This window comes from Gopherus evgoodei, chromosome 24 (assembly GCF_007399415.2).
Source record: "Gopherus evgoodei ecotype Sinaloan lineage chromosome 24, rGopEvg1_v1.p, whole genome shotgun sequence".
Lineage (NCBI taxonomy): Eukaryota > Metazoa > Chordata > Testudines > Testudinidae > Gopherus > Gopherus evgoodei.
Genome location: NC_044345.1, coordinates 6,664,643 through 6,690,265, shown reverse-complemented (window position 1 = coordinate 6,690,265; position 25,623 = coordinate 6,664,643). Strand labels below are relative to the sequence as shown.

Here is a 25,623-nt window from a genome sequence, read left to right as displayed (position 1 = left end):
CGCGGGAAGGAAATTAGGCGCCACCACGTGACGCAGGAGCCAGAACAGCAATGTGGTGGTGGGCGGGGGTATGGTCACGTGACGGAGGAGCGCCAGCCTGCTGCCCTATCACGGGAGGGTGACGAGGCCTACGCGTCTGGGTTAGTCACGTGACTGGCAGGGAGGGCGGAGCCCAGTGCCTCCTGTTGCATGTCAGGAGCTGCTGCAGGGCGCGCGGAAAGGGAGATTTGGGGCCAGGAGACCCGGGGCGGCTGGGGTCCTGGCCCCGCCACCGACAGGGGCAGGGGATCCAGAGGAGCTGGGGTCCTGGTTCCACCACCGACAGGGGCGGGGGATCCAGAGGAGCTGGGGTCCTGGTTCCACCACCGACAGGGGCAGGGGATCTAGAGGAGCTGGGGTCCTGGCCCCACCACCGACAGGGGCAGGGGATCTAGAGGAGCTGGGGTCCTGGTTCCACCACCGACAGGGCAGGGGATCTAGAGGAGCTGGGGTCCTGGTTCCACAACCGACAGGGGCAGGGGATCTAGAGGAGCTGGGGTCCTGGTTCCACCACCGACAGGGGCGGGGGATCCAGAGGAGCTGGGGTCCTGGTTCCACCACCGACAGGGGCAGGGGATCTAGAGGAGCTGGGGTCCTGGTTCCACCACCGACAGGGGCGGGGGATCCAGAGGAGCTGGGGTCCTGGTTCCACCACCGACAGGGGCGGGGGATCTAGAGGAGCTGGGGTCCTGGTTCCACCACCGACAGGGGCAGGGGATCTAGAGGAGCTGGGCTCCTGGTTCCACCACCGACAGGGGCGGGGGATCCAGAGGAGCTGGGGTCCTGGCCCCACCACCGACAGGGGCAGGGGATCTAGAGGAGCTGGGGTCCTGGTTCCACCACCGACAGGGGCAGGGGATCTGGAGGAGCTGGGGTCCTGGTTCCACAACCGACAGGGGCAGGGGATCTAGAGGAGCTGGGGTCCTGGTTCCACCACCGACAGGGGCGGGGGATCCAGAGGAGCTGGGGTCCTGGTTCCACCACCGACGGGCGCGGGGGATCTAGAGGAGCTGGGGTCCTGGTTCCACCACCGACAGGGGCAGGGGATCTAGAGGAGCTGGGGTCCTGGTTCCACCACCGACAGGGGCGGGGGATCCAGAGGAGCTGGGGTCCTGGCCCCACCACCGACAGGGGCAGGGGATCTAGAGGAGCTGGGGTCCTGGTTCCACCACCGACAGGGGCAGGGGATCTAGAGGAGCTGGGGTCCTGGTTCCACAACCGACAGGGGCAGGGGATCTAGAGGAGCTGGGGTCCTGGTTCCACCACCGACGGGCAGGGGATCTAGAGGAGCTGGGGTCCTGGTTCCACCACCGACAGGGGCGGGGGATCCAGAGGAGCTGGGGTCCTGGTTCCACCACCGACAGGGGCGGGGGATCTAGAGGAGCTGGGGTCCTGGTTCCACCACCGACAGGGGCAGGGGATCTAGAGGAGCTGGGGTCCTGGTTCCACCACCGACAGGGGCGGGGGATCCAGAGGAGCTGGGGTCCTGGCCCCCTCCACCGACAGGGGCAGGGGATCTAGAGGAGCTGGGGTCCTGGTTCCACCACCGACAGGGGCAGGGGATCTAGAGGAGCTGGGGTCCTGGTTCCACAACCGACAGGGGCAGGGGATCCAGAGGAGCTGGGGTCCTGGTTCCACCACCGACAGGGGTGGGGGATCCAGAGGAGCTGGGGTCCTGGTTCCACCACCGACGGGCAGGGGATCTAGAGGAGCTGGGGTCCTGGTTCCACCACCGACAGGGGCGGGGGATCCAGAGGAGCTGGGGTCCTGGTTCCACCACCGACAGGGGCAGGGGATCTAGAGGAGCTGGGGTCCTGGTTCCACCACCGACAGGGGCAGGGAATCTAGAGGAGCTGGGGTCCTGGTTCCACCACCGACAGGGGCGGGGGATCCAGAGGAGCTGGGGTCCTGGCCCCACCACCGACAGGGGCAGGGGATCTAGAGGAGCTGGGGTCCTGGTTCCACCACCGACAGGGGCAGGGGATCTGGAGGAGCTGGGGTCCTGGTTCCACAACCGACAGGGGCAGGGGATCTAGAGGAGCTGGGGTCCTGGTTCCACCACCGACAGGGGCGGGGGATCCAGAGGAGCTGGGGTCCTGGTTCCACCACCGACGGGCAGGGGATCTAGAGGAGCTGGGGTCCTGGTTCCACCACCGACAGGGGCAGGGGATCTAGAGGAGCTGGGGTCCTGGTTCCACCACCGACAGGGGCGGGGGATCCAGAGGAGCTGGGGTCCTGGCCCCACCACCGACAGGGGCGGGGGATCTAGAGGAGCTGGGGTCCTGGTTCCACCACCGACAGGGGCATGGGATCTAGAGGAGCTGGGGTCCTGGTTCCACAACCGACAGGGGCAGGGGATCTAGAGGAGCTGGGGTCCTGGTTCCACCACCGACAGGGGCGGGGGATCCAGAGGAGCTGGGGTCCTGGTTCCACCACCGACAGGGGCGGGGGATCTAGAGGAGCTGGGGTCCTGGTTCCACCACCGACAGGGGCGGGGGATCCAGAGGAGCTGGGGTCCTGGTTCCACCACCGACAGGGGCGGGGGATCCAGAGGAGCTGGGGTCCTGGTTCCACCACCGACAGGGGCGGGGGATCTAGAGGAGCTGGGGTCCTGGTTCCACCACCGACAGGGGCAGGGGATCTAGAGGAGCTGGGGTCCTGGTTCCACCACCGACAGGGGCAGGGGATCTAGAGGAGCTGGGGTCCTGGTTCCACCACCGACAGGGGCGGGGGATCCAGAGGAGCTGGGGTCCTGGCCCCACCACCGACAGGGGCAGGGGATCTAGAGGAGCTGGGGTCCTGGTTCCACCACCGACAGGGGCAGGGGATCTAGAGGAGCTGGGGTCCTGGTTCCACAACCGACAGGGGCAGGGGATCTAGAGGAGCTGGGGTCCTGGTTCCACCACCGACAGGGGCGGGGGATCCAGAGGAGCTGGGGTCCTGGTTCCACCACCGACGGGCAGGGGATCTAGAGGAGCTGGGGTCCTGGTTCCACCACCGACAGGGGCGGGGGATCCAGAGGAGCTGGGGTCCTGGTTCCACCACCGACAGGGGCGGGGGATCTAGAGGAGCTGGGGTCCTGGTTCCACCACCGACAGGGGCAGGGGATCTAGAGGAGCTGGGGTCCTGGTTCCACCACCGACAGGGGCGGGGGATCCAGAGGAGCTGGGGTCCTGGCCCCACCACCGACAGGGGCGGGGGATCTAGAGGAGCTGGGGTCCTGGTTCCACCACCGACAGGGGCAGGGGATCTAGAGGAGCTGGGGTCCTGGTTCCACAACCGACAGGGGCAGGGGATCCAGAGGAGCTGGGGTCCTGGCCCCACCACCGACAGGGGCAGGGGATCTAGAGGAGCTGGGGTCATGGCCCCATCATGCACAGGGACCAGTTTCAGGAGCTGGAGGGCAGGGGACCCAGAGGGGCTCAGGTGCTGGCACCCAGCTTTTGCAAGGGCTAAGGGAGAGGGGCAATGTGAAGCGGGACTGGTTTTAGTTCTTGGTCCCCAGCTTCCCCGAGGCCCAGGAAGGGCATAGGAGAGAGGGCTGTCAGCTTGGCAGAAGCCTGCCCCCATGGGACATGTCATATATGGGCCATGGTAAAATCATGGCAATGCCTTGCTGTGTTATGCTATCAAATCACCTTCCTGTTCCTCCCATGGTCCTGGCCATGCTGCTCTGTAGGCAGCAGCAGGTGAGAATGTCATTGCACCATGCAAGAAAGCGAATACAAAGCACTGTAAAGCTGACACCAGCAGTTACCGCATCACAGCATTGCAATTCTATGCCAGAGTTTCCTTATAGTGGCTCATGAGTTTAGCAAGGCAAGTTACGGTTATAGCAGGGGTCAGCAACCTTTCAGAAGTGCTGTGCCGAGCCTTCATTTATTCACTCTAATTTAAGGTTTCGCATGCCAGTAATACATTTTAATGTTTTTAGGTCTCTATAAGTCTATAATATATAACTAAACTATTGTTGTATGTAAAGTAAATAAGGTTTTTAAAATGTTTAAGAAGCTTCATTTAAATTTTAAATGTAGAGCCCCCTGGACCAGTGGCCAGGACCCGGGTAGTGTGTGCCACTGAAAATCAGCTTGCGTGCCGCCTTCGGCACACGTGCCATAGGTTGCCTACCCCTTGGTTATAGTGTACACCCATCCAAACGCATCCCCTTGTATAAAGGTTCTCACACTGCTTGTCACAAAGGACTTCCTAATCACATGGGATTGGCTCATCATTTCTAGCTGCCAAATCACAGGAAGATATCTAAAAATACACTAAACACTTTCCCCACTGAAAGACTTTGATGACCTCTGAGATGGGATCTTGGAAACAACCCTTTTGTTTTGTTTCTTGCTCCGAGTGCTAAATTTTATTTTATTTTTCCATTAGGGGCAGCCAATATTATGTTGTCCAACTACTCTGTATTTTTATACCAATCACTTTTGTGGACTCTGGCACACAACACACAATAAAGGGTGTTACAAGATACTACATGTGTAAGATTGTCAGAAAAAGTATAATGAGAAAAACAGGATTGATCACATTCAGGTAAGCATTTGCAGAAGCAGGGAAAGGAGGATGTGAAAATTATATCTGCAAACTTAATTTCTACATTTCCCAACATGATTGCTTAAGAGGAACCTTAAAAAAAACTGGAGAAAATTAAATGGAAACTCCATCAAAAAAACCTAAGTTTTTGACACAGCAAACACAGCAGAAGCAGCTGTACGCTCCCAAGACTCTGAGGACTTGTTTTTATTTTTTACTCTTATTTTGTCAGTGTAAAGAGGCCTGGAAGTGGGTGGAGATATGTTTACACTCATTTTAAGGCCCCTTTACACTACCAGAGCTGAATAATGGGACCACAGTATAAATGTGGATAAGGTTCTGAACCTCTACTGTTTTCAAAATAATCTACAAATGATGTATATGAATTCCATAATCCACATCCTTTGCTGCTAATCAACAGAGAGTAAAATAAAGGGAAGGAGAATGAAAATACTTGCAGCAGCAACTTTATTCTGGAATAAATCAGACCTAAGGTTTTTCCCTATTTTCACAAGCACTGCCAACTAGGAGATTATAATTAGAGCCCGGCACGGATACAAAATGTGGATCCACATCCCCCTGCGATCTGCAAAAATGGTCCATGGTTGTCTGCATTCACAGATGCAGATTTCTGCCGATATCCACGGATGTGCAGGGCTCTAATTAAAATGAGCAGTAGGCACTATTTAAAGGAATTGTTCATAAAAGGGAAAGCTAATTCTAAACTCTGAATTAATATAGTTTGCTTATGTTTGTGTCATGCAAGAACAGCAGGACAACATGCTAAAATGGTCACTTTATTAACAGATAGAAAGACACAACATGGCAACTGCTCAGAAACAGAGATTCTATAGTATGATGTCCTTCAGTCATGCCCTGGTGGAGAAGGGAGATCAGTCTCCATGGCCCATTCAGCCATTGGCCTCTCGGCTCAGACTAGCAATGAGGCGATCAGATCTGACAGTGGTGTATTCTGGGTTTGTCTTGTCTTTTTTGTTTTGTTTTTTTAAACCAAAGTCACTGGGCTGTTTCTGCAGGTATTGTAATTCTTTGGATTTAACAGCCTAGCCAGGGGTCCGGTCGATTCTTCCTCATTAGAAATGCAATCTTCCTGGCCATCTCTGCGTTATAAATCCGCCGGCACATCTCGTAGGTCTCCCGCTGCCTCTTGCGGCATGGTTTCTCATAGTACCGGCGCCGTTTGGCATCCTCAATGATCCCATCCACTGTTAGAATTCTGAGGAAATTAATCAAGTGTCAGATTTTGCATTTCTCAAGGGCCTTACAGTTGAGCATAATCAAGAGGTTTACAAGCATACATTTGTTAAGTCTAAAGCACAGTGAAGTCAGCTGTCCACGCAGAAAATCAGGGGAACAGAATCTAGAATCTCTCAGCCCCCTGCTCTCACCATCAATCCACACTCCCTCCCAGTCAATGGCATCAACAGGCGACTTCAGCACAACTGGCATAATTTATTACGCAGCAAAAATAATGAACACTCCCAGCTGCCTCTCATTACAAATGATATCCTGTTTTGCAGATTCAAATTTGTCCACAACCCTGAGGTTTTCTAAACTGTTTATAGATTAACAACATCAGAAATGTCAAATCAGAAAAAAAAGGTGATTTCAGCTAGAGAAAAGGACCCCACACAATTTTCAAATCTCCTGTATTAATCAGTATTTCCTGGGCCTCATTTTGGGGTCACTGGCCTCACTGAGAACTGTACGGAGGAAAATAAAATCCCTTTAAAACTTTGTTATAAAACTTTGTTATCAAACTATCTGGTAGCTGTGAAAAAATCATGGACTAGTGGGACTGTGGCAGCTACCTCCATTGCTAGATTTTAGAGTCTCTTTTCTCTAGGCTGCAGGCTCATTCATGCGCTATTCAGCAGAGGGTACTGGTGCAGAGAGATTAGAGATGGCCACATATAGTCTGAGCCAGACATTGCTGCAGGCAATAGAAAGACTCCCATTGACTTGAAGGGGCTTTGGATTAGGCCTCCCCAGTGCCTCACCACAGAGATGAGGAACCTTTTATCCACAACACGACACATTTTGTAAGAGAACAGACTCAGCTACACAAAGGCCTTCTCAATAAGGCTAGCTTACATACATTCCACTGAATGCGGCAAGTTTGTTTCAGCTGCATTCCTGTGCTAAGTTATTCAGAGAAATGGTCTCAACAGCATTACTGCTGCCAAGCTATCCATTATAAGCAAGCAGGACTGTGTCCTTCCCCATTCTGTAACTGAATAGGTGAGCCTTGCCCTACCAAAGTTTTCCTTGCCATGTCAACACTCGTTCCCTTCTCTCACAGTAGGACTGCTACCAGAGTTCCGGTAGTGGCTCTCAACCATTTCTCATATATTTTAACAGAATAAGGGTTAAAAACTTGTAGCTAAAAGGTTCCTGACTGTGTAGCCTATAGGATTAACCTGCTTGCTTATTTTATTTTATCTATCTATCTCTTTTCTTACAGTTTAAGTATTTGGTTTATTGTAATAGGTTTATAGATTTATATTAAAGTAAGTTTGGCTGTAATGCAAGGGACCTACAGGCCATATCCTATACGTTGAACTAAGACAAAGTTAGCATATCTATGTCTGGGACCTTTCACCCAGATAGCAAGTCAACACCCACATATCTGTCTGAGATCTTTCACCTAGATAGATAAATAATGGAAGAATGGCATAGGGGGTTTCTAAGTCTGTGTATACCACAAGGAAAGAACCAAAATAACCGAAGAACAAAAATAACATGTGTGCATATGATCTAATGTCATTAATATGTACGTACATGTCCTCAACATGTACAAACATACTAGCCTATGAAGTATGTGTACCCTAACATTTTTTGTGGGTGAGGAATGAAGTTTGGGCATAGGAGGAAGGATTTCAGGCACTTGTGCCCTATAAAAGAGGTGATCCACCTTGCTAGGGGGCTCTATCTACGACGACTACTACTATTAGTAGGCTGTAGTTGGTTTTAATCAAACTTTCTAAGTTCCAAGCGGACTAGGCTAAGCTTGGTTTCCCTAAGCTTTTGTTCTTAGTTTTGTTTAGCATATGCAATCTTGGAACTGTTTGCAATTGTCTTTGAGAACACATGGAGGATGGGTGAAGTCCCAGAAGACTAGAGAAGGGGAAACATAGTGTCTTTAAAAAAGGGAATAAAGAGGACCTGAGGAATTATAGACCAGTCAGACAGACTTCAATACCTGGAAAGATATTGGAACAAATTATTAAACAACCAATCTGTGAGCATCTGAAGGATAGCCAAGTTATAAGGAACAGCCAGCATGAATTTGCCAAAAACAAATCATGCCAAACCTACTTAATTTCCTTCTTTGTCAGGGTTACTGGCCTAGTAGTTAGGGGAGAAGCAGTAGATGTGCTATATCTTGATTTTAGTAAGGCTTTTGATAATCCCAAATCACATTCTCATAAGCAAACTAAGGACACGCAGTAGATGAAATTACTATAAGGTGGGTCCACAATAGTTTGAAAGACCATACTCAAAGAATAGTTAATTGTTCGCTGTCAAACTGGGAAGGCATATCCAGTGCGGTACCACAAAGGTCCATCTTGAGGCAGGTATTAGTCAATATTTTCATTAATAACTTTGATAATGAAGTGCAGTGTATGCTTGTAAAATTTGCAGATGACACCAAGCTGGGAAGAGTTGCAGGCACTTTGGAGGCCAGGATTAGAATCCTGACAATTTGGAGAATTGGTCTGAATTCGACAAGATGAAATTAAATAAAGACAAATGCAAAGTACTTCACTTAGGAAGGAAAAATCAAATGCACAGCTACAAAATGGGGAATAAGTGGCTGGGTGGTAGTACTGCAGAAAAGGATCTAGAGCAGGGGTCGGCAACCTTTCAGAAGAGGTGTGCCGAGTCTTCATTTAGTCACTCTAATTTAAGGTTTCGCGTGCCAGTATTATATTTTAATGTTTTTTAGAAGGTCTCTCTCTATAAGTCTATAATATGTAGCTAAACTATTGTTGTATGTAAAGTAAATAAGGTTTTTAAAACATTTAAGAAGCTTCATTTAAAATTAAATTAAAATGCAGAGGCCCCTGGACCAGAGGCCAGGACCCATGCAGTGTGAGTGCTGCTGAAAATCAGCTTGTGTGCCACCTTCAGCACCTGTGCCATAGGTTGCCTACGCCTGATCTAGAGCTTATAGTGGATCACATACTGAATGAGAGTCAACAATGTGATGAAGTTGCAAAAAAAGGCTAATATCATTAACAGGAATGTCATATGTAAGACATGAGAGGTACTTGTCCCGTTCTACTCGGTGCTGGTGAGACCTCAGTTGGAGTCCAGTGTCCAGTTCTGGGTGCCACACTTTAGGAAAGATGTGGCAAATTGGAGAGAATCCAAAGGAGGGCAACAAAAATGATAAAAGGTTTAGAAAGCCTGATCTGTGAGGAAAGGTTAAAAAAACGGGAGACGTTTAGTCTTGAGAGAAAGATGATTGAGGAGGACCTGATAATCTTCAAATGTGTTAAGACCTGTTATAAAGAGGACCGTGATCACTTGTTTTCCATGCCCACTGAAGGTGGGACAAATAGGCCTAATCTGCAGCAAAGGATATTGAGGTTAGATACTCAAAAAAAACTTAGCTATAAGGATAGCTAAGCTCTGGAATAGGCTTCAAAGGAGGTTGTGGAATCCCATCACTGGCAGTTTTTAAGACCAGGTTGGACAAACCTGTCAGGGATAGTCTAGATTTATCAGGTTCTGTCTCAGCACAGGGGGCTGAACTTAATGACTTCAAGGTCCCTTCCAGCCCTACGTTTACATGAAAAACCACCACCAAGTGGAAAGAGTTGTTTCATGCATTCACCCCTTGCCTGCTAGTCAGAGAAAAACTCCTAACCACAGATTGCACTTGCAGAACTATAGTGGGCTTTCCGATATGCCATGTCAGACTACAGGCATATTTAACAGCTTCAGATGAGGAGCAGGGTGATTTAGTGGTTGCTGAAAGGCCTTGATGCAAAGGCCAAGTTACTGACTTCACTGGATAACCTTTAACAAGACCCTTGGATCTCAGCCAGTCCAGCTGCTAAACTGTGTAAATACATATGCTGCATAAGAATTCAGTTCACATAAAATTGCCCGAGATCCATTTTGCCCGTGGCTTAGGACACTGACAATAACTGTAGCATAGGAGTGTATCTCCTCCTTCAGGCACTAGAGAAATTTATCTGTCACAGCTGTCAGTCAACGACAGGCTTAGATCTTGTCGCATCAGACTCTGCAGCTTTTCCAAAGTAAGATCAGGAATAGTTGCTTCCTTTGCTTTCTCCTGCACACACTGGACATCGAGAGGAATTTTACAGAGAAGGGAAACAGAAGCAGAGAGATAGGGGAACTGACTTGCCCCAGGTCATAGAGTAAATCTGGCAAAGCCAAGATGATAACCCAGACCTTCTAGCTCCCACACATGTGCAAAACCATCCTTCCTCCTCTGTCAGAGCAGTCATAGAATAACAGAAGTAAGAGAAGGACCTATTAAGCCACCCAGTCCATCTCTACACTGAGGCCCAACCACTTGTGGTTTGTGATGTTCAGTTTTACAATGTACTGCGTAAGGAGGCTTTTACCGCTTCCCAAAGGAGAGGAATCCATAGCCTAATATCACACTACTGGAAAGTTTTCCTTGAAATTCAGCCAGGATTTTCCTTTTCTTAATTTCAAACCATTACCTCTAGTTATTCCACCCTACTTAACTCCTCTCCTTCCTGGGTAGTTACATCTTTCAACTTACACCTTATTCCCCTTTTAGCCAAACTACACTTAAGATCACTTACACTACAAACACGAAACTTTTTCTCTTGCTTGTGTAGGCAGAAAAAGACATGTATAGGAACCATGCTTTAGCCTAAGTATCTTAAAGAGTTTAAACATGGTTTCCCAACATCTATATGACAACATGTTCTTATCTACGCAGGCAAGAATAAATCCTGTTCTAACACTGTTCACTGACAGCCAAGCTTAGACATGGCTATTTTTAAAAGCACAGACAGGGCCTTAATCTTTCCTCTGAAATTGATCCCACCACCTGCTTGATCATCTTTTGTTGCTCTTTATTCTTCAGGATTGAAGAAAATCAGAATGCACAATAGGGGGATTTCACCACTACCTAGAGAAAACTGCTGTTTAGCTTCCTTTCATATAAAGTACTTGATGCATCTGCTTGTGAATCTCTTATCAGTAAAGAGCACGTCAAGGGCTAATTCAGACACAGCTTATACAGATTGAGCAACCTGCTGTACTGATGCTTGACCTATCCAGTAATACAGCCTTGATCAAACCTGTTACAGATTTTAAAGGGACACTGTCAATTACAGCAGCAAAGAGTCCTGTGGCACCTTATAGACTAACAGACATGTTGGAGCATGAGTTTTCATGGGTGAATACCCACTTCGTCGGATGCATGTCAATTACAGTAATTTAGGCCAGCAATTTAGGCATGTAAAGAAAAGGTTTTACAAACCTGATTAACAACAACTGAGTTTTAATTACATTATTTAAAAAAAAAAATCAATGAAAACTGTTTTTTGTTGAGATTTAAAAATTTCCCTTCGGTGTTGAGAACTCCAACACTGCAACATCTCTGACAGGGCATGTGAATCAGAAAGTGAAACTGACCAGAAAAACGTGAAATTGATTGGTTAGTTAGTTTTCGTCGCCCAAACAAAATAAACCCAATAAAAAACCCATCAGTAACAAAAATAATGACATAAGTTAGATTTTAAAACAACATTACTCTTGAGGTAACAAAAACAACAAGGAGTCTGGTGGCACCTTAAAGACTAACAGATTTATTTGGGCATAAGCTTTCACAAGTAACTTTCACTCCATGCATCTGAAGAAGAGTGGTTTTTTTACTCATGAAATCTTATGCCCAAATAAATCTGTTAGTCTTTAAGGTGCCACTGGACTCCTTGTTTTTGTGGATACAGACTAACACAGCTACCCCCAGATTTTTGAGGTAACAGAGTGTAAAGTACTGCTGGCATCACAAATAAAGAAATCTGCTTTTTAAAAAAATATTTTTTTAAACTGCCAGTTTCCCTTTAACAAAGTTCAGATTTGAATAGAAGCCTTTTTAGAGACGAAAGCATTCACATGGCAATGCACGCAGCCTGTATGTCAGCAGATAACGTGTGTAAGATAAATAGTCTTCAATGGACTGAAAAACCCACCCACAAGTGTCCAGCATCCAATAAGATACAGCTCAGTTGTCTCCAGTTCCCCTCCTTGTCACAAAAGGGCAGCCAATCGGAAGGCAGCAAGTTTTTCTGCATCAAGCACTTGTTATGTAACATCGTGTGCTTAGTTAGTCCCACGAGCAAGGGCTGAGCAATACACATGTTCAGCTCACCAGCTGCACAGGCATTTTAAAAACGTGTTGCCCTTTGTACGGTTCTGAACAAACACTTATGGTGTAATTGCAGTCCAATCTATATTTAAACCAACAACCATGATCTGCAAATCTGCTGGGCACAGAAACGAGAGAAGAAATACCAAGCCACACACTGTGTATACTGCTGTTAAAAAGGGATGCAGCCAAGGATCTGAGGGCCAGAAACTGACCTGCAAATATGTTTTTTTTAAATGAGCTAATCAGTGCTGAATGGTTCCAACTGCAGCTGGTAAGCAGGACCCCTGGTCAGCCAGCTCCAACCCGGTTATGACCTGGCATGCACCGTGCTGCAATAGCACAGCAATCAAAGAAGCCCAGTGTAGCATGGAGCCAGCCTACAGGGCATCATGTATACACTGGTTTGAAGTTCAGGGCATAGCTTTGCAAAACTTGTTACATAAAGGGAGCCTTTGGATACAGAAGTACGTGACTTTGCAGAGCCATACCATGTTCTTAAACACCACTTCCTGGACTCTAGTGTAATCCAGCTCTGCATTTCAGCAAAGTTCTCAGTTTCACATCACCTGGGAGTGGTAGCTAGAGAGAAAATCAGGACTATGGAGGAGATTTAAATAAAAGGCTTTAATATTTAGGAACATAATCCTACAATTAATAACCTTTTACATGTTTACAGCACCTTTCAAATCCACAGGATATAAATGCACATCACAAACTACATGCATATAGCATCGCTGAAAGGCAGCCAGCTCTGGGGTGAAGGGGGCTGACCAACGGATACATGGCATACTACAGAACAGGGCATAGCAAGGGAGAATAAAGATTATACTCTGCCTTTGAAATAAAAGCAGCTGTCTCTTCTAAATTTCTTTATGACGATGCAGAGCTGATCTCAAAACCACCCCCAGGTAAATGAAGTATTTGCCTTACACGGCAGAAAAGAGGTTTTATGCTAAACAAACCCCAGGCTCAAAGTCCAATCTTTTCCAAAGACAGTCTCATTATCAGACAGGGTGGGAACAACACAAACAGAGGACCCTAACACACACATAACCATGTGCAGGAAATCACAATTTTAGTCATAACTCCTGGCCTCAAAACACTAACCCAGGAGATCAAAGCACTTAACAGGCTGAAGCCTGTTGCCAGTGTCTGAATCAATGCCACAATGAAAGTGAGAGCTAACCAAGAAAACATATTGCCCTTCTGGATTTTTAGCACTGAGGCCAGCAGAGGTCAGTATGATCACGAGACTGAAGAGTAAGTATAACATTGGCACACAGCACAAAACATTGTCTACCAGTTACCGCAGATTAGTAGATATCCGAATGAAAATACAAACATACATGCTAGTAAAGAAGGTAAAATCCCAAAGCAAGGCAATATTAAAATATATGTGCTGGGCTTATGGGACATTAGTGATTTGTCTATACTACACAGCTTGGCCATGCTGCTAAAAGTCGGGTAGCGTAAACACTTTTGCGGACAAAATGCTTCTACTCCCTACGAGCAGGGGACGCATTGTGGACAGGAGCGCACTCCTGCCGAAACAAGCCATTTACACTGCCACTTGCCGCGATAAAAGTTGTATCTTTTGGGATGGAGGGCTTTTTTAAGCACCTATGAATCACAAAAGTTTTGTCGTTCAGTTGGCAGTGCAGACAAAGCTTTAGACAAGCTTCACTATATTTGTGGCTCACTCATTCAGCTGTAGTAGAAGATACAATGCCCATGCTAGCAAGAGCCCTGGTCCCATTATTCTAGTGCAGTCTATATAGCCATATGCCTGCAATGAGGGATCCTCAAATACACAAACATGGACTCAGGGGAATCCCCAGAGGCAAAGTGGTGTAGTGGTTAGTGTAGATCAAATTGTCATACTAGTCTCAGCTCCACCACTGACCCTCTGACTCTCTCCTCAAGCAAGTCACTTCACACACACCCCACACACTGTTTTCCCATCTGTAAAATAGGGATAAACTACCCATCTCATGGGGCAAGAAAAAGAACTGTAAGAGTTAATGTTAGTTCCTCAGATGCAAGGTGCTAGAGAAAGACAAAGTATTATTATTATACAGCATGTTACATTTGCAGACATTGGTTAATCTACAGAAGGGAATTACAGTATTTACATTTTGCAGATGGAGAAACACAGATCTTGTCTCACAAGCAGTGAGAGAGTTCTTGTCAAAGCCAGAAATCGATCACAGAACCCTGGCTCCTATGTTCAGGCCCATTATTTACTGAGCTCTGACAATATACTTGGCAATGCATAAAGACAGGAAAATTCCCTAGCAGCTTACACTGTAAGTCACATACACCAGGCTATGCCTCCTCTCTGATGGATGGAGAGCTACATACCCTCACTGTAGAGCACTGCCCAAGGAACTCACATTAACCTGGAAGAATCAAAAGATCGCCAGAGAACAATAAGGGAAAGGCAGTGAAAAAGACCTTACAGTCTAACCATGGTCCAGCCACGAGGCTTGACAATTTATCTTGAAATGAAAAGGCCTGGCATAAATTAATATTTCTTTCCCAAAAACAGAGTTCCCCACTCAACTAAGACCTCATCCAGATCTGATGAGCATTATCCTTAACGCCTTCCAGTGTTCCAAACAAAGGCATCCTACCACACGTATGCCAGACCTCATGGTCAGACAAATGTCCCTTCACAGTATCATTCGGAATAAGAAAGCAAGTATCACAGTCCAATGTACAGACACTGCCCAGTGATCAAATACTGTATGATAAAACACTGAAGCATTTTAGTCTGTTTCTTCTCAGGAACAAGTAAAGGGGGTTAAAAACACAGCAAGAAGTTTACTGTCCCTACACACTGGAGACCTTTGTTTCTACCACAGATACTGTAAGCTGAAGGTCTTACCTTGAATTCAGTTAGTGGCAGTTTGGGGTGCACAAGGAATGCAGGACCAAGCCATAAGCCATCACACAAGTTACATCATTTAAATTTGCATAACAGCAATTTCCTCAAGAATTAAAAGTTCAGCTGAATTTCCACACTTCATTTCTCTTTGCTCTAAATTAAGCCTCCCACCTCTGTGCCATCCTTCATAGGCATGAACAACAATCATATTTTATCCTTCTCTGATGCTTTCCATCTTAGCATCTCAAAGCTTCCCAACACATCATCTGCAAGGTGGGAAGCTGAGGTGCAGAGAGAAGTGATTTTACCAAGGCCAGGCAGGACAGGTTTATCCAGATGATATATCGGCAGCTGATTAGGAAAATGAAGCCATGTTTCTAGTCCACAAAATCATCCTTCTTTCATACAATATGGAAAAGGCTTACTGGGCCATTTTGTACAATGTTTCTCAACCTTTTTGATACCAGGGGACTGGCTTACTGCCTTCCTAAACTGTGCCAGGGAGATCTCATGGACTGGTTGTTGAAAAACTCTGATCTAGTACACCCCAATGCCAATGCAGGATTACTCTCTCCAGTCCAGTTTTTAGTGGACTGTCCCTTCTAATTGAAACGAATGAGCTTCACTCAAATCCTACAGAATGTCACAGTCCAAAATCTTGATATTAGCAAATACTTCCTAGTATTTAGCCAATATTTTCCTTTTCCTTAAATTATCACCCCAATTTTCTAGTTATAACCCTTTTGTGCTGTTCTAAACTAGTCCTTCCACTCACTGGCATCTACACCTTTTAAATACATGCACATGTTTTCTGTGTCCGTCCCCCCTGAAATGATCAATGTGAAATATTCATCCTTTCACAGGTCTACTGGCTTTAATCTATGCTAAATGTTACCTTTTCCCCTTGAAATGTAAAGTAATACAGATTTAAATTTAATGATTTTAATTAACACAGAATTGGGACACTCATTTTCATGTGACAAAATGAAAATGTTAAGTGAAGCTGAGAGACTGTGGTTGCCCTGGGCATTTCACATACATGATGAACCCAGGTTTGCTGAACTCCATTTCACTGAAGCTCAGTTATTATTAATTAGGACTAATGAGTTCTTCCCTTTGCTTGGGACCAGGACCCTTTGCAATGCATAGGACCAGCCAGCTTGTTTCAGACTAGATAGAACAACCTAACAGGATCATAGGCCCTGTAAAGCCACTTAGGATTCTCTTCACTGCAGTTTAAAGTCAGGGAACAGAAAATGCACACTTACCAGAACTTGTTAAAGCCCCTCCACCCCTGATTCTTCTGTGTTCTCAAGTGTCACCACCCACTTCGGTCACAATCATTCAACTGACAGAAGCAAGAATAGAATCCAGACTCCAGACCTCCCAGGCCACTGCTCTAACCACTAGACCACATACAATTAAAACTATTACTACTTGTTAGAAATCTCCCTTCCCCAGTAGGGGTTGAGAATGTGATTTGCTGAAGTGTTTCTTTGCTCTAACAGTATGCAAAGAAATACAAATCACAATTTATCTGATTGTAGTAACCAACCAGAGACAAACCTAACAGTATTTGCCCCAAACAAATACAGAGGACTCTTTGCTCATCAGTAAAATGCAGCCACTTCAGGAGTGGAGTCTGACAGCTGTTAACATTTACCTGTTTAGCGTCCTGTAAGCAGCATCCACATTCCCATTCTGGACCATCACTGTTCTGGCAATAAATTTCAAGTGATGTGACATTTTGGGCGTAGCTGTTCCTGAAGAAGCTTAAATCACAGAGTCAGAGAGCTCTGTGCTGGGTTTGTGGCTGCCACACAGATAACCCGCTCTCCGGGGAGGCCACTGAAGTGAAGTCTGAGATCTGAGGGGGAAAGAAGCCCCGAAACTTAAGCATAAGTAACAGATTTCTAAACAGACATTTCTTGTGCCTTTTCCAATTGATGTGTATGGTGAAGAGCAATCCATCTGTTTCTATCCCAAGGTCCTTTTCTTTAGTAAATTTTAATCAGCTCTCTTTTGACCCTGTTAACAGCAAACTACCGCACACCAGCAGAACTCTTGAAAATGCTACCAGATGTGCCCAGATTTCCTCTGGTCAGGCCTTGCTTGTCCTGTGCTGCACTGATCACATTTTTCATTACTATCCCTTTGAAGACATGCTCTAAAAGATAATAATTATAAAGTACCTGGGGGATTTGGGCTAGTTTGAGCATTTGCTCTCCAATGGCAAGGAAACGTTTGTGAAAACGTTTGCCAAAATCCCACATGTATTAAGTACTGTTAATTAATTGCACAAGGTGCATCTCAGCAACACCCTCTCATTGAGGGATCCTTCTACCCCTCTTCCTCCGCCCCCCCACCCTTCCTCGGCTGGGGGGGGGATGTCATACCCCCACCCCTCCTCTGCCGCCCCTCCCCCGGCTGGGGGGTGCCATAAACCCCCTCATAGCTGGGAGGGGGCACCCATGGCGGGGCGGGGGTGTCCCTCACCCCTCCTCGGGCTGCGGGGGGGGCATCCCCCATCCCCCTCCAGGGCTTGGGCCCCCCTTCGCCCCGGGCAGGCCGATCCCAGCCGGGCCCAGCTTCCACGCGAGCCCGGGGATAACCGCGGCCTGGTCGCCGCCTCCACGGGGGGCCCAGGCCCTGCGAGGTACTCACCTGAGCGCCCCGCGGGCGGGCCAGCCACACACACCGGAACCGGAACCGGAACGGGAACGTAGCACCGCCCCCCCATCCCGCCTGGGAAACCATGGCAACCAGGCCCGCCTACTGCGGGGGGTAGGAGGAGGATGTTGGGGCGCAGGGCAGGGGGAGGTGTTGGGGGCTGGGCACTGGGAGGTTTTGGGAACACAGGGATGGGGGATGTTGGGGTGCAGGGCGGGGGGGTTGGAGTTCAAGGCAGGAGGATGTTGGGGCGCAGGGCAGGGGGACGTGTTGGGGGCTGGGCACTGGGAGGTTTGGGGGCACAGGGCGGCGGGGTGTTGGGGTGCAGGGCGGGGGGGTTGGAGTTCAAGGCAGGAGGATGTTGGGGCACAGGGCAGAGGGAGGTGTTGGCGGCTGGGCACTGGGAGGTTTTGGGAACACAGGGTGGGGGATGTTGGGGTGCAGGGGGGTGTTGGAGTTCAAGGCAGGAGGATGTTGGGGCGCAGGGCAGAGGGAGGTGTTGGGTGCTGGGCACTGGGAGGTTTGGGAACACGGTGGGAGGGTGTTGGGGTGCAGGGCAGGGGGAAATGTTGGAGTTCAAGGCAGGAGGATGTTGGGGCGCAGGGCAGGGGGAGGTGTTGGGGGCTGGGCATTGGGAGGTTTGGGGGCACAGGGCGGGGGGTGTTGGGGTGCAGGGCAGGGGGACGTGTTGGGGGCTGGGCACTGGGAGGTTTGGGGGCACAGGGCGGCGGGGTGTTGGGGTGCAGGGGGGTGTTGGAGTTCAAGGCAGGAGGATGTTGGGGCACAGGGCAGAGGGAGGTGTTGGGTGCTGGGCACTGGGAGGTTTGGGAACACGGTGGGAGGGTGTTGGGGTGCAGGGCAGGGGGAAATGTTGGAGTTCAAGGCAGGAGGATGTTGGGGCGCAGGGCAGGGGGAGGTGTTGGGGGCTGGGCATTGGGAGGTTTGGGGGCACAGGGCGGGGGGTGTTGGGGTGCAGGGCAGGGGGACGTGTTGGGGGCTGGGCACTGGGAGGTTTGGGGGCACAGGGCGGCGGGGTGTTGGGGTGCAGGGCGGGGGGGTTGGAGTTCAAGGCAGGAGGATGTTGGGGCACAGGGCAGAGGGAGGTGTTGGGGGCTGGGCACTGGGAGGTTTGGGAACACGGTGGGAGGGTGTTGGGGTGCAGGGCAGGGGGAAATGTTGGAGTTCAAGGCAGGAGGATGTTGGGGCGCAGGGCAGGGGGAAATGTTGGAGTTCAAGGCAGGAGGATGTTGGGGCGCAGGGCAGGGGGAGGTGTTGGGGGCTGGGCATTGGGAGGTTTGGGGGGCACAGGGCATGGGGGAGGTGTTGGGGCACAGGGCAGGGAGATGTTGGGGCACAGGGCGGGGTAAGCAGTTCCCATATTTTCAGGGCAGACCTCTCCTCCACTTATTCTCCCAAGAAACGAAACGTGGATTTCATGGGTGTATGGTTTGGGGTGGGATCTTGGGAAAACTCATAGTGTTGCAATAGTGCACAATAGCATAGTGAGCAATACCACAGAAATTTAAGAGAAAGCCTAAACTGTGTTGGTTTAAATCAAACCCTTATTATGAGAAAGTCAGGCAACCAGCTATCTTTCAGTGCCAAGGTTATAATGCCATAAATAAAATAAATTAGCTAGAACTATCACAGAGATGGATACAGTAAGAAAAGAGAAGTAGATAATGTGACACACCGATGAGTGTGCTAGGTAGAGACAAACAGAAAGATAGGTGATTAATAGATTCAGAATTCTTCCTATTATGTCCGACATCACTTAGGGCAGTGGTTCTCAACCAGGAGTACATATATCCCTGGGGCTATGCAGAGGTCTCCCAGGGAGTACATCAACTCATCTAGATATTTGCCTAGTTTTACAACAGGCCACATAAAAAGCAAATTAAAATTTCATACAGATAAAATGAGAAGGTAAGCAATGTTTCAGTAATAGTGTGCTGTAACACTTTTGTATTTTTATGTCTGAATTTGTAAGCAAGTAGTTTTTAAGGGCAATGAAACTTGGGGTATGCAAGACAAATCAGACTCCTGAAAGGGGTACAGTAGTCTGGAAAGGTTGAGAACCACTAGCTTAAGGGACAATGTTCTGCCATCCCTGTCTATCCTGCTGTTTTATGGAATGGCTACTTCATTGTGTTTCTGTAACTTAATTTTTTTTGTGAGGCTAGACTGGTCTATTGTTCAGTTCCCCAACCTGGAAGACCAATACCCTTTGACTTGTCTGGCTTGGGTGGCCCTACAAGGAGTTAAAACTCCCACTGGCATAGCTCTCAGGGTCACTGGAACACACAACTCTTTCCACTATGGCAAGGAGCAGTCCCTAGAGAAGGATAAATTAGAGTTCAATAAAATGAATGTATGCAAAATATGGAACAAAGCTCATTTCTTACCAGATGTTTAATTTGTGGTACAAAATCAAACAGAACAGTACTCTAATGTATGATCCTTTGTTGATATAGAAGTGTGTTTATTGATAAGGGATGCAGGACATTAGGCACTGAATGAATGCATGCTTTGGAACACAGGAGAGGTGATCACCCTCCTAGGAAGTGTTTGTGGTTAGGAGAGAGGACTGGAACCAGGATTTCTGAGTTCTGTAACAGTTCATGGCAACTGCATCTGTATTCCCCCTTTGTGATCCAGCAAAGGCACCCTCTCCAGGCTCCTCAGCTGTCATCTTTCTTGGGTAAAGACCCGCATCTCTCTTCCTTCTGACCAGGGTTTTCCAGGCTGCGCAGTTCCTTTCCTATGCTGTGAGTTCCCCAGCAAGTCAGACTGCCTAAGCAGGCCTACTATGCTTTCTTCTTGGGGGCTATAAACAGTGCAATTGCCCACAAGTATAAGCTGTTACTGCACAGCCCTTTTTAAGCAAGCACATATTAAAATAATAAAGTAACCTACACATGCTAAGAAGCTTACCAGAGATCACCTCCTACTCCATAAGGGCTGTGGCCAGTGATCAGTTCTTCAAACCCCAGCAAGGGGTTTGTCTGTGATTACAACTTCATAACAGCTGTTAGCACAGAACAAGCATGCCCAGAAATGGTTTGTTCTTTCCTTTTTTTCATTAGGGCCTTTGAGCTTGTCCTTATGTAATAGCTGATCATCAGTCAAAGGTCCCTTCCTCTGGGCAAAGCTTCAAAAGGCCGAGTTCTTGCATAGCCAAAGGTGGTATATGTGCATACACTACCCCCTAAAGATTTCCCGGGAAACCCTCTTACCTTTGGTTGCCCCAAAAGTTAATCTTTGTCTGGCAAATTGTTTCAGAGCTTCCTTTAAAACTCATAACATTGCTCAGGATTTAGAGTGGTCACATCTCCCCCCAGAGAAGTTACAATCCACAATATGACATAAATTTTGCATTTATAATACGATGGACTCCAATACCATTTCAACTTCATTCAATGAGCTCTCCTAAAGATATTGCAGAAAATTGCCATCTCCTGTGACAAGTTCCATTCCCAACTCTGGCACTGAGCCATGGTGTGGCCCTGGGGCAAGTCACTGTGTATCTCTGTGCCTCAGTATTCCCATTGATAAATTCAGACTGGAAATAAGGCGCATACTTTTAACATTGAGGGCAATTCATCATTGGAACAAAGGGTGTTGGTGGATTCTCCATCACGAGCGATGTTTAAATCAAGAGCATATGTTTTCCTAAAAGACCTGCTGTAGTTCAGACAGGAATTATTTTGGGGAAGTTCTGTGGCCTCTGTTATACGGGAGGTCAGCCTGGATGAATACAGTGGTCCCATCTGGCCTTATTCTCTTTGGAGCTATGAGTCAACTAGGGTAAATAGTACTAACCCTACCTTGGGGCCTAGGAACTGACTCCATTACAGTTTGTAAAATGCTTTGAGATCCTCCAATGAGAGATGCATTTCTGGTGAGCAAGCTCTGAAAGGGCAAATTATCTGCCCCTGTCTGTTCATCAAACTCCACCAAACCATTACTTGTGAGATAGCTTGCTTTTATAAACTGTGTTTTATAAACTGGGGGAGGGCTAGCAGAAGCACTAGGCCATCACTGAGGCTAATGTTTGTCATACATACTCTTTGGGCTCCTCTGTGAGCTCATGCAGAGTTTGGTCAATATCACATTAACATATGGGGAAAGTCATTGTTCTATGGAGCAGCACTGGAGCACAATGTCCCTCTTAAGGGACAAGTGTCAAAACTGGCAGGGACCTGTAGAAAAACAAGTGCTAGCAATATGTTCCAGATAGACTCCCCCACACCCCCCAGGAACTGAAGTCCTCTGTTTATCCATGGAACGGTACAGCATGCTGGGCAAGTTACCCATACACCATCTCACCAGTGGGTGTCACCTGCACCCTAGAAGTCCCATTGCTTGTGGCGAGAAAGGAGTTCATTCCTTAGTCTTATTGAGCATATTCTGCAATAGCTATGCCAGTCAATTTCCCTGTGTAGGCAAGCCCTTACATGTTTTCAGTGTAACCACAATAAAGGGTGTCACTGTTTCCCTCCCACACCCACCCCCAGTCAGCATGGTTTGCACAGATTTCCACCTGCCTTCCTAGCCTCATCAAATGCCTGGGAGAAAATATAAGCCTTGTAATATGCAAAGGAGGTTAACAAGGCCACGATCTGATGGACTGAGGCAAGGAGAGAGTTGCCTGCACAGAAATAACTCAGCCACTAGTCCCTTTCCAGTTTAAACCAAGGACACTTCACTTCAGGCACCACCACCGATCACAACAGCCATTGGATCACACAAGGAGAGAGGCAGCCTGTCATGCAGTGAAACCCTAAATCATTCAGGGTTCTGTTCTCCAATCCCACTTCATTAAAAGTGTTAGGTGAATCTCAGAAAGGTTCCTAGTTTGGGTTTGGTTCAGATCAACACCCTGTTCTCTGGCTGATCCAAAACTTTGTGTCAGCAAAATTGGGCTGGAAATCTCATGATGTCAGGCCCACACATGAGATTTCTGGAATCAGAAGGAACCACAGATACCATGAAAACAGACTTTCTTGGCCATACGCTGGTGCTTCAGTGTCCCCTTATGATCCAGCCCACCCTAGGGCTCAGCAATGAACAATAATAAGATATGGATTAATCACACATTTCAGGACATTCCAATCATATTCATTCGAAAAGCAATGACTTCAATGGGCTGTAGATCAGACTCTGTCTGCAGGCCCCAATATTCCCAGCTGCTCCATGCAGAGAAATCTCTGAGGCCATGTGGAGACCCCATGGTTGTACATGAACGCAGGGGGTTGCCAGCACAGAGCGGCTTCCAGGATCAGGGCCTTAGTTATTAAAACTTAAGCGAACTTTAAACATACATCTGTTCGTTGCTGAGTGGGTGAGAAAGGGAAAGAGCAGGCTGGGGAGGGCAAAGATTTTTGTCACATCTGCTGGCTTTCAGATTCATGCTGAGTCTGATCAATATCACATTAATGCTATAGCAGCTTTTCAATTACAAACCCATTGCTAGGGGAGTTTACAAGTGGGGTGTATAAATTCAATAACATTTGACACAGAAATTCTCTCGGGTGAATATTACCAGGGGTGATTATTTAGAAACAATATCTGAAGAGGGATGATGGTGGGAGTCAGTGCATGGTCTGAGACTAGGCGTAAAAGCCAGGATTCTGGAAATTGTTACCGAAATATTGGGTTTGCTTAGCTGAGAGCCAATAACAGCCTGACAGGGATAAGGAAAAATGCTTTATTTTGCAGAAGAAAGGAGAGCCTGTATTTTGGTACAAAAATTTTGTTTTACACAAATTTTATAAATTTTGTATATATATTTAGATAAAGACTTTTGCGTGTTAATATTTGATTGGTAGTTGTTAAATTTTATATTTAACCAGAACCAGAACCAGATAACAAACCAGAACCAGATAGTGTTTTTTTATTTTATTAGGGCTCACCTTATTGGAGCACGAACCCCAGGGGCTGCATGAAGTGACGAAGAGGGGTTAAGCATCCCAGTGGCATCGCTCCTAGTTTGTTGCAGCCGTCCGGAATTCAATGTCCGAGCTAGGAGAGTCCCATCTGGGGTGCCAGAAACAGTTACCAAAATATCGGGTTTGCCTAGCTGAGAGCCAATAACAGCCTGACAGGGATAAGGAAAAAAGCTTTATTTTGCAGAAGAAAGGAGAGCCTGTACCTTGGTACAAAATACTTTGTTTTACACAAATTTTACAAACCTTTTATATACATTTAGACAAAGATCCTTGCATGTTAACACTTGATTGGTAGTTGTTAAATTTTATACTTTGTTGTTAAATTTTAAACTTTGTTATTTGTTTAGTGAAAACTGGTTTGAAGCAAGTTTTTTTTGCTTTGAGGCAGAAGAAAATAAATAGTTTAAAAGTTTAGGCTACTGTGTTTGTGAGGCTTTTGCCCCCCCCTTACTCGCTGCTTGTAAGCTATTAAGGGGGGCCAGCAGTAGCTTTTACAAGAGCTAATCTTGGCTCTACCATTGACTTGCTCTGTGACCTAGGCCAAGTCACTTCACTTCCCCGTCTCCCCTACACAGCGTGTAAGACAGAGAAGGTAACATTTCCCAGTCTGGCAGTAGAGGTAGTTAGGATTAAATTGGGTCATGCTTGCAAAGCACTGCAGAAAGGCAACATACTAAGTATGACTATTATTACCAGGTCAACAATCTATGGACTAAGATGAGTTTGCACAACACACAAATTAGAATGGCTCCCTATGAGGCATTCCACTCTGTTGGGTTAAAATCCACATTTTAAAAAACGCCTCCATCCAGATTTGCTCAGCAGACCGGAAGACCTCAGTAGGGGGCCTTTGATTGAAAAAATTGGTGCTTTACAACCTTCCATAAATGGTCTTTTGGTTTGGGGCTTTTTTAAAAACTCCCATTAAAAGGACACAGTCTCACCTCAGTCATCACTTACCTTTACATTCTAGCCAGGAAAGTGACCTCATGGGGCTCCCCCATTTATTCCTTCTCCATCTTTCCTCATAGCAGCTCAGTTCACAAGCCAAAAGATATTTTTCTAGTTGGCCAGGCAGCTCTTCGAATCAAACCTGTGGGGTCTGAATTGGTAGCCGGGCCTCTTTCTGCCTCTCACCTCATCAGCAGTAATAAAGATCCTTCAGTCAGAACTTAGCTGAGGAGGTGCCAGGCAGAATGGACTCCAGTTTGCTTACCAGGAACTGGGGCGTCTGTCACAGAGCCAGTGGGGTGAAGCGCCTTCAGGCAGATCCTGGTGGCAGAAGTGACTCAAACTCACAGGGAACAGTTGGGGAGTATGGAGGGGCCAGTTTTACGTTACTTGTCAGAGAAGACCCACATTTTTATGAGTGTGGGTGTGAATTTAAGGTGATACACAGAGGATTTGGGTCTCCAGGGCTGTGGGCATCGGCGGAACAAGGCAAGATGCCCACTGTGAGCTGATCAGCGTGTCTCAATCCTGACCAGGAGGCCAAGGAGAGCTGTGTCCATAGCCCATTGATGCCTTGGCCGCTCTGCTAAGATGGCCAAGGAGGGGCCAGTTAGCACCAATGTCATGGAGCCTTGCCCACATGCAGGACTGGATTTAGGGGCAGGTGACTGCCTGGGGTGCCAGGCTTTGGGAGGCTCTGGGTGCTGTTTTTGTTGTTAGCAACAAAAGGGAAAATAAAATGTTGGAAGTAACATGTTTCCAGTATTGATGATAGTACATTTCAGTTCTTCTTAACATTAAAAAGTTTCTATAAGCTTAGAGGAAATGAATTTTTTTTTTAATTTGCTTATATATGGCACGAATAAATTCCCATTTACAGATCTTGGTGTGCAAATTTATCCTCTTATATGACAGGGCTAAATCATGCATGCAAAGTCATGAAATGGACTACAAATGCCATAAAAAAATAAGGTATTCAAAAGTTTAACAAATGGGGGGGGGCCACCATTTGGCCTTGCTTGCATGTGCCATCCACCCCAAGCACCTGCACTCTCTCTCACGCTCGTCCCATGGCCACATACACATACCAACCACACTCGCTTGTTCCCAAGCGCCTTCCCTCTCTCATTGTGATCCTGGACTCTGGTGGAGGTCATATGTAGGATTTT

The 25,623-nt window shown here is 47.3% G+C and overlaps 1 protein-coding gene across 2 annotated transcripts; it reads right to left on the bottom strand.

The window, feature by feature from the left end:
* Positions 1 to 5,365: 5,365 nt before the first annotated feature.
* MRPS21 (mitochondrial ribosomal protein S21) lies at positions 5,366 to 17,629 on the bottom strand. 2 transcript variants are annotated; one of them, XM_030541819.1, is made up of 3 exons: positions 17,547 to 17,629; positions 16,546 to 16,645; positions 5,366 to 5,821 (listed from the first exon to the last, which is right to left on the bottom strand). In XM_030541819.1, the coding sequence occupies exons 1-3, from the start codon at positions 17,620 to 17,622 to the stop codon at positions 5,641 to 5,643; spliced, it is 357 nt and encodes a 118-aa protein (XP_030397679.1). In that variant the 5' UTR covers positions 17,623 to 17,629; the 3' UTR covers positions 5,366 to 5,640. The 2 variants fall into 2 exon arrangements, with proteins under 2 accessions (XP_030397679.1, XP_030397680.1); XM_030541820.1 differs by having other exon boundaries at positions 16,546 to 16,749; positions 17,547 to 17,621.
* Positions 17,630 to 25,623: the final 7,994 nt, after the last annotated feature.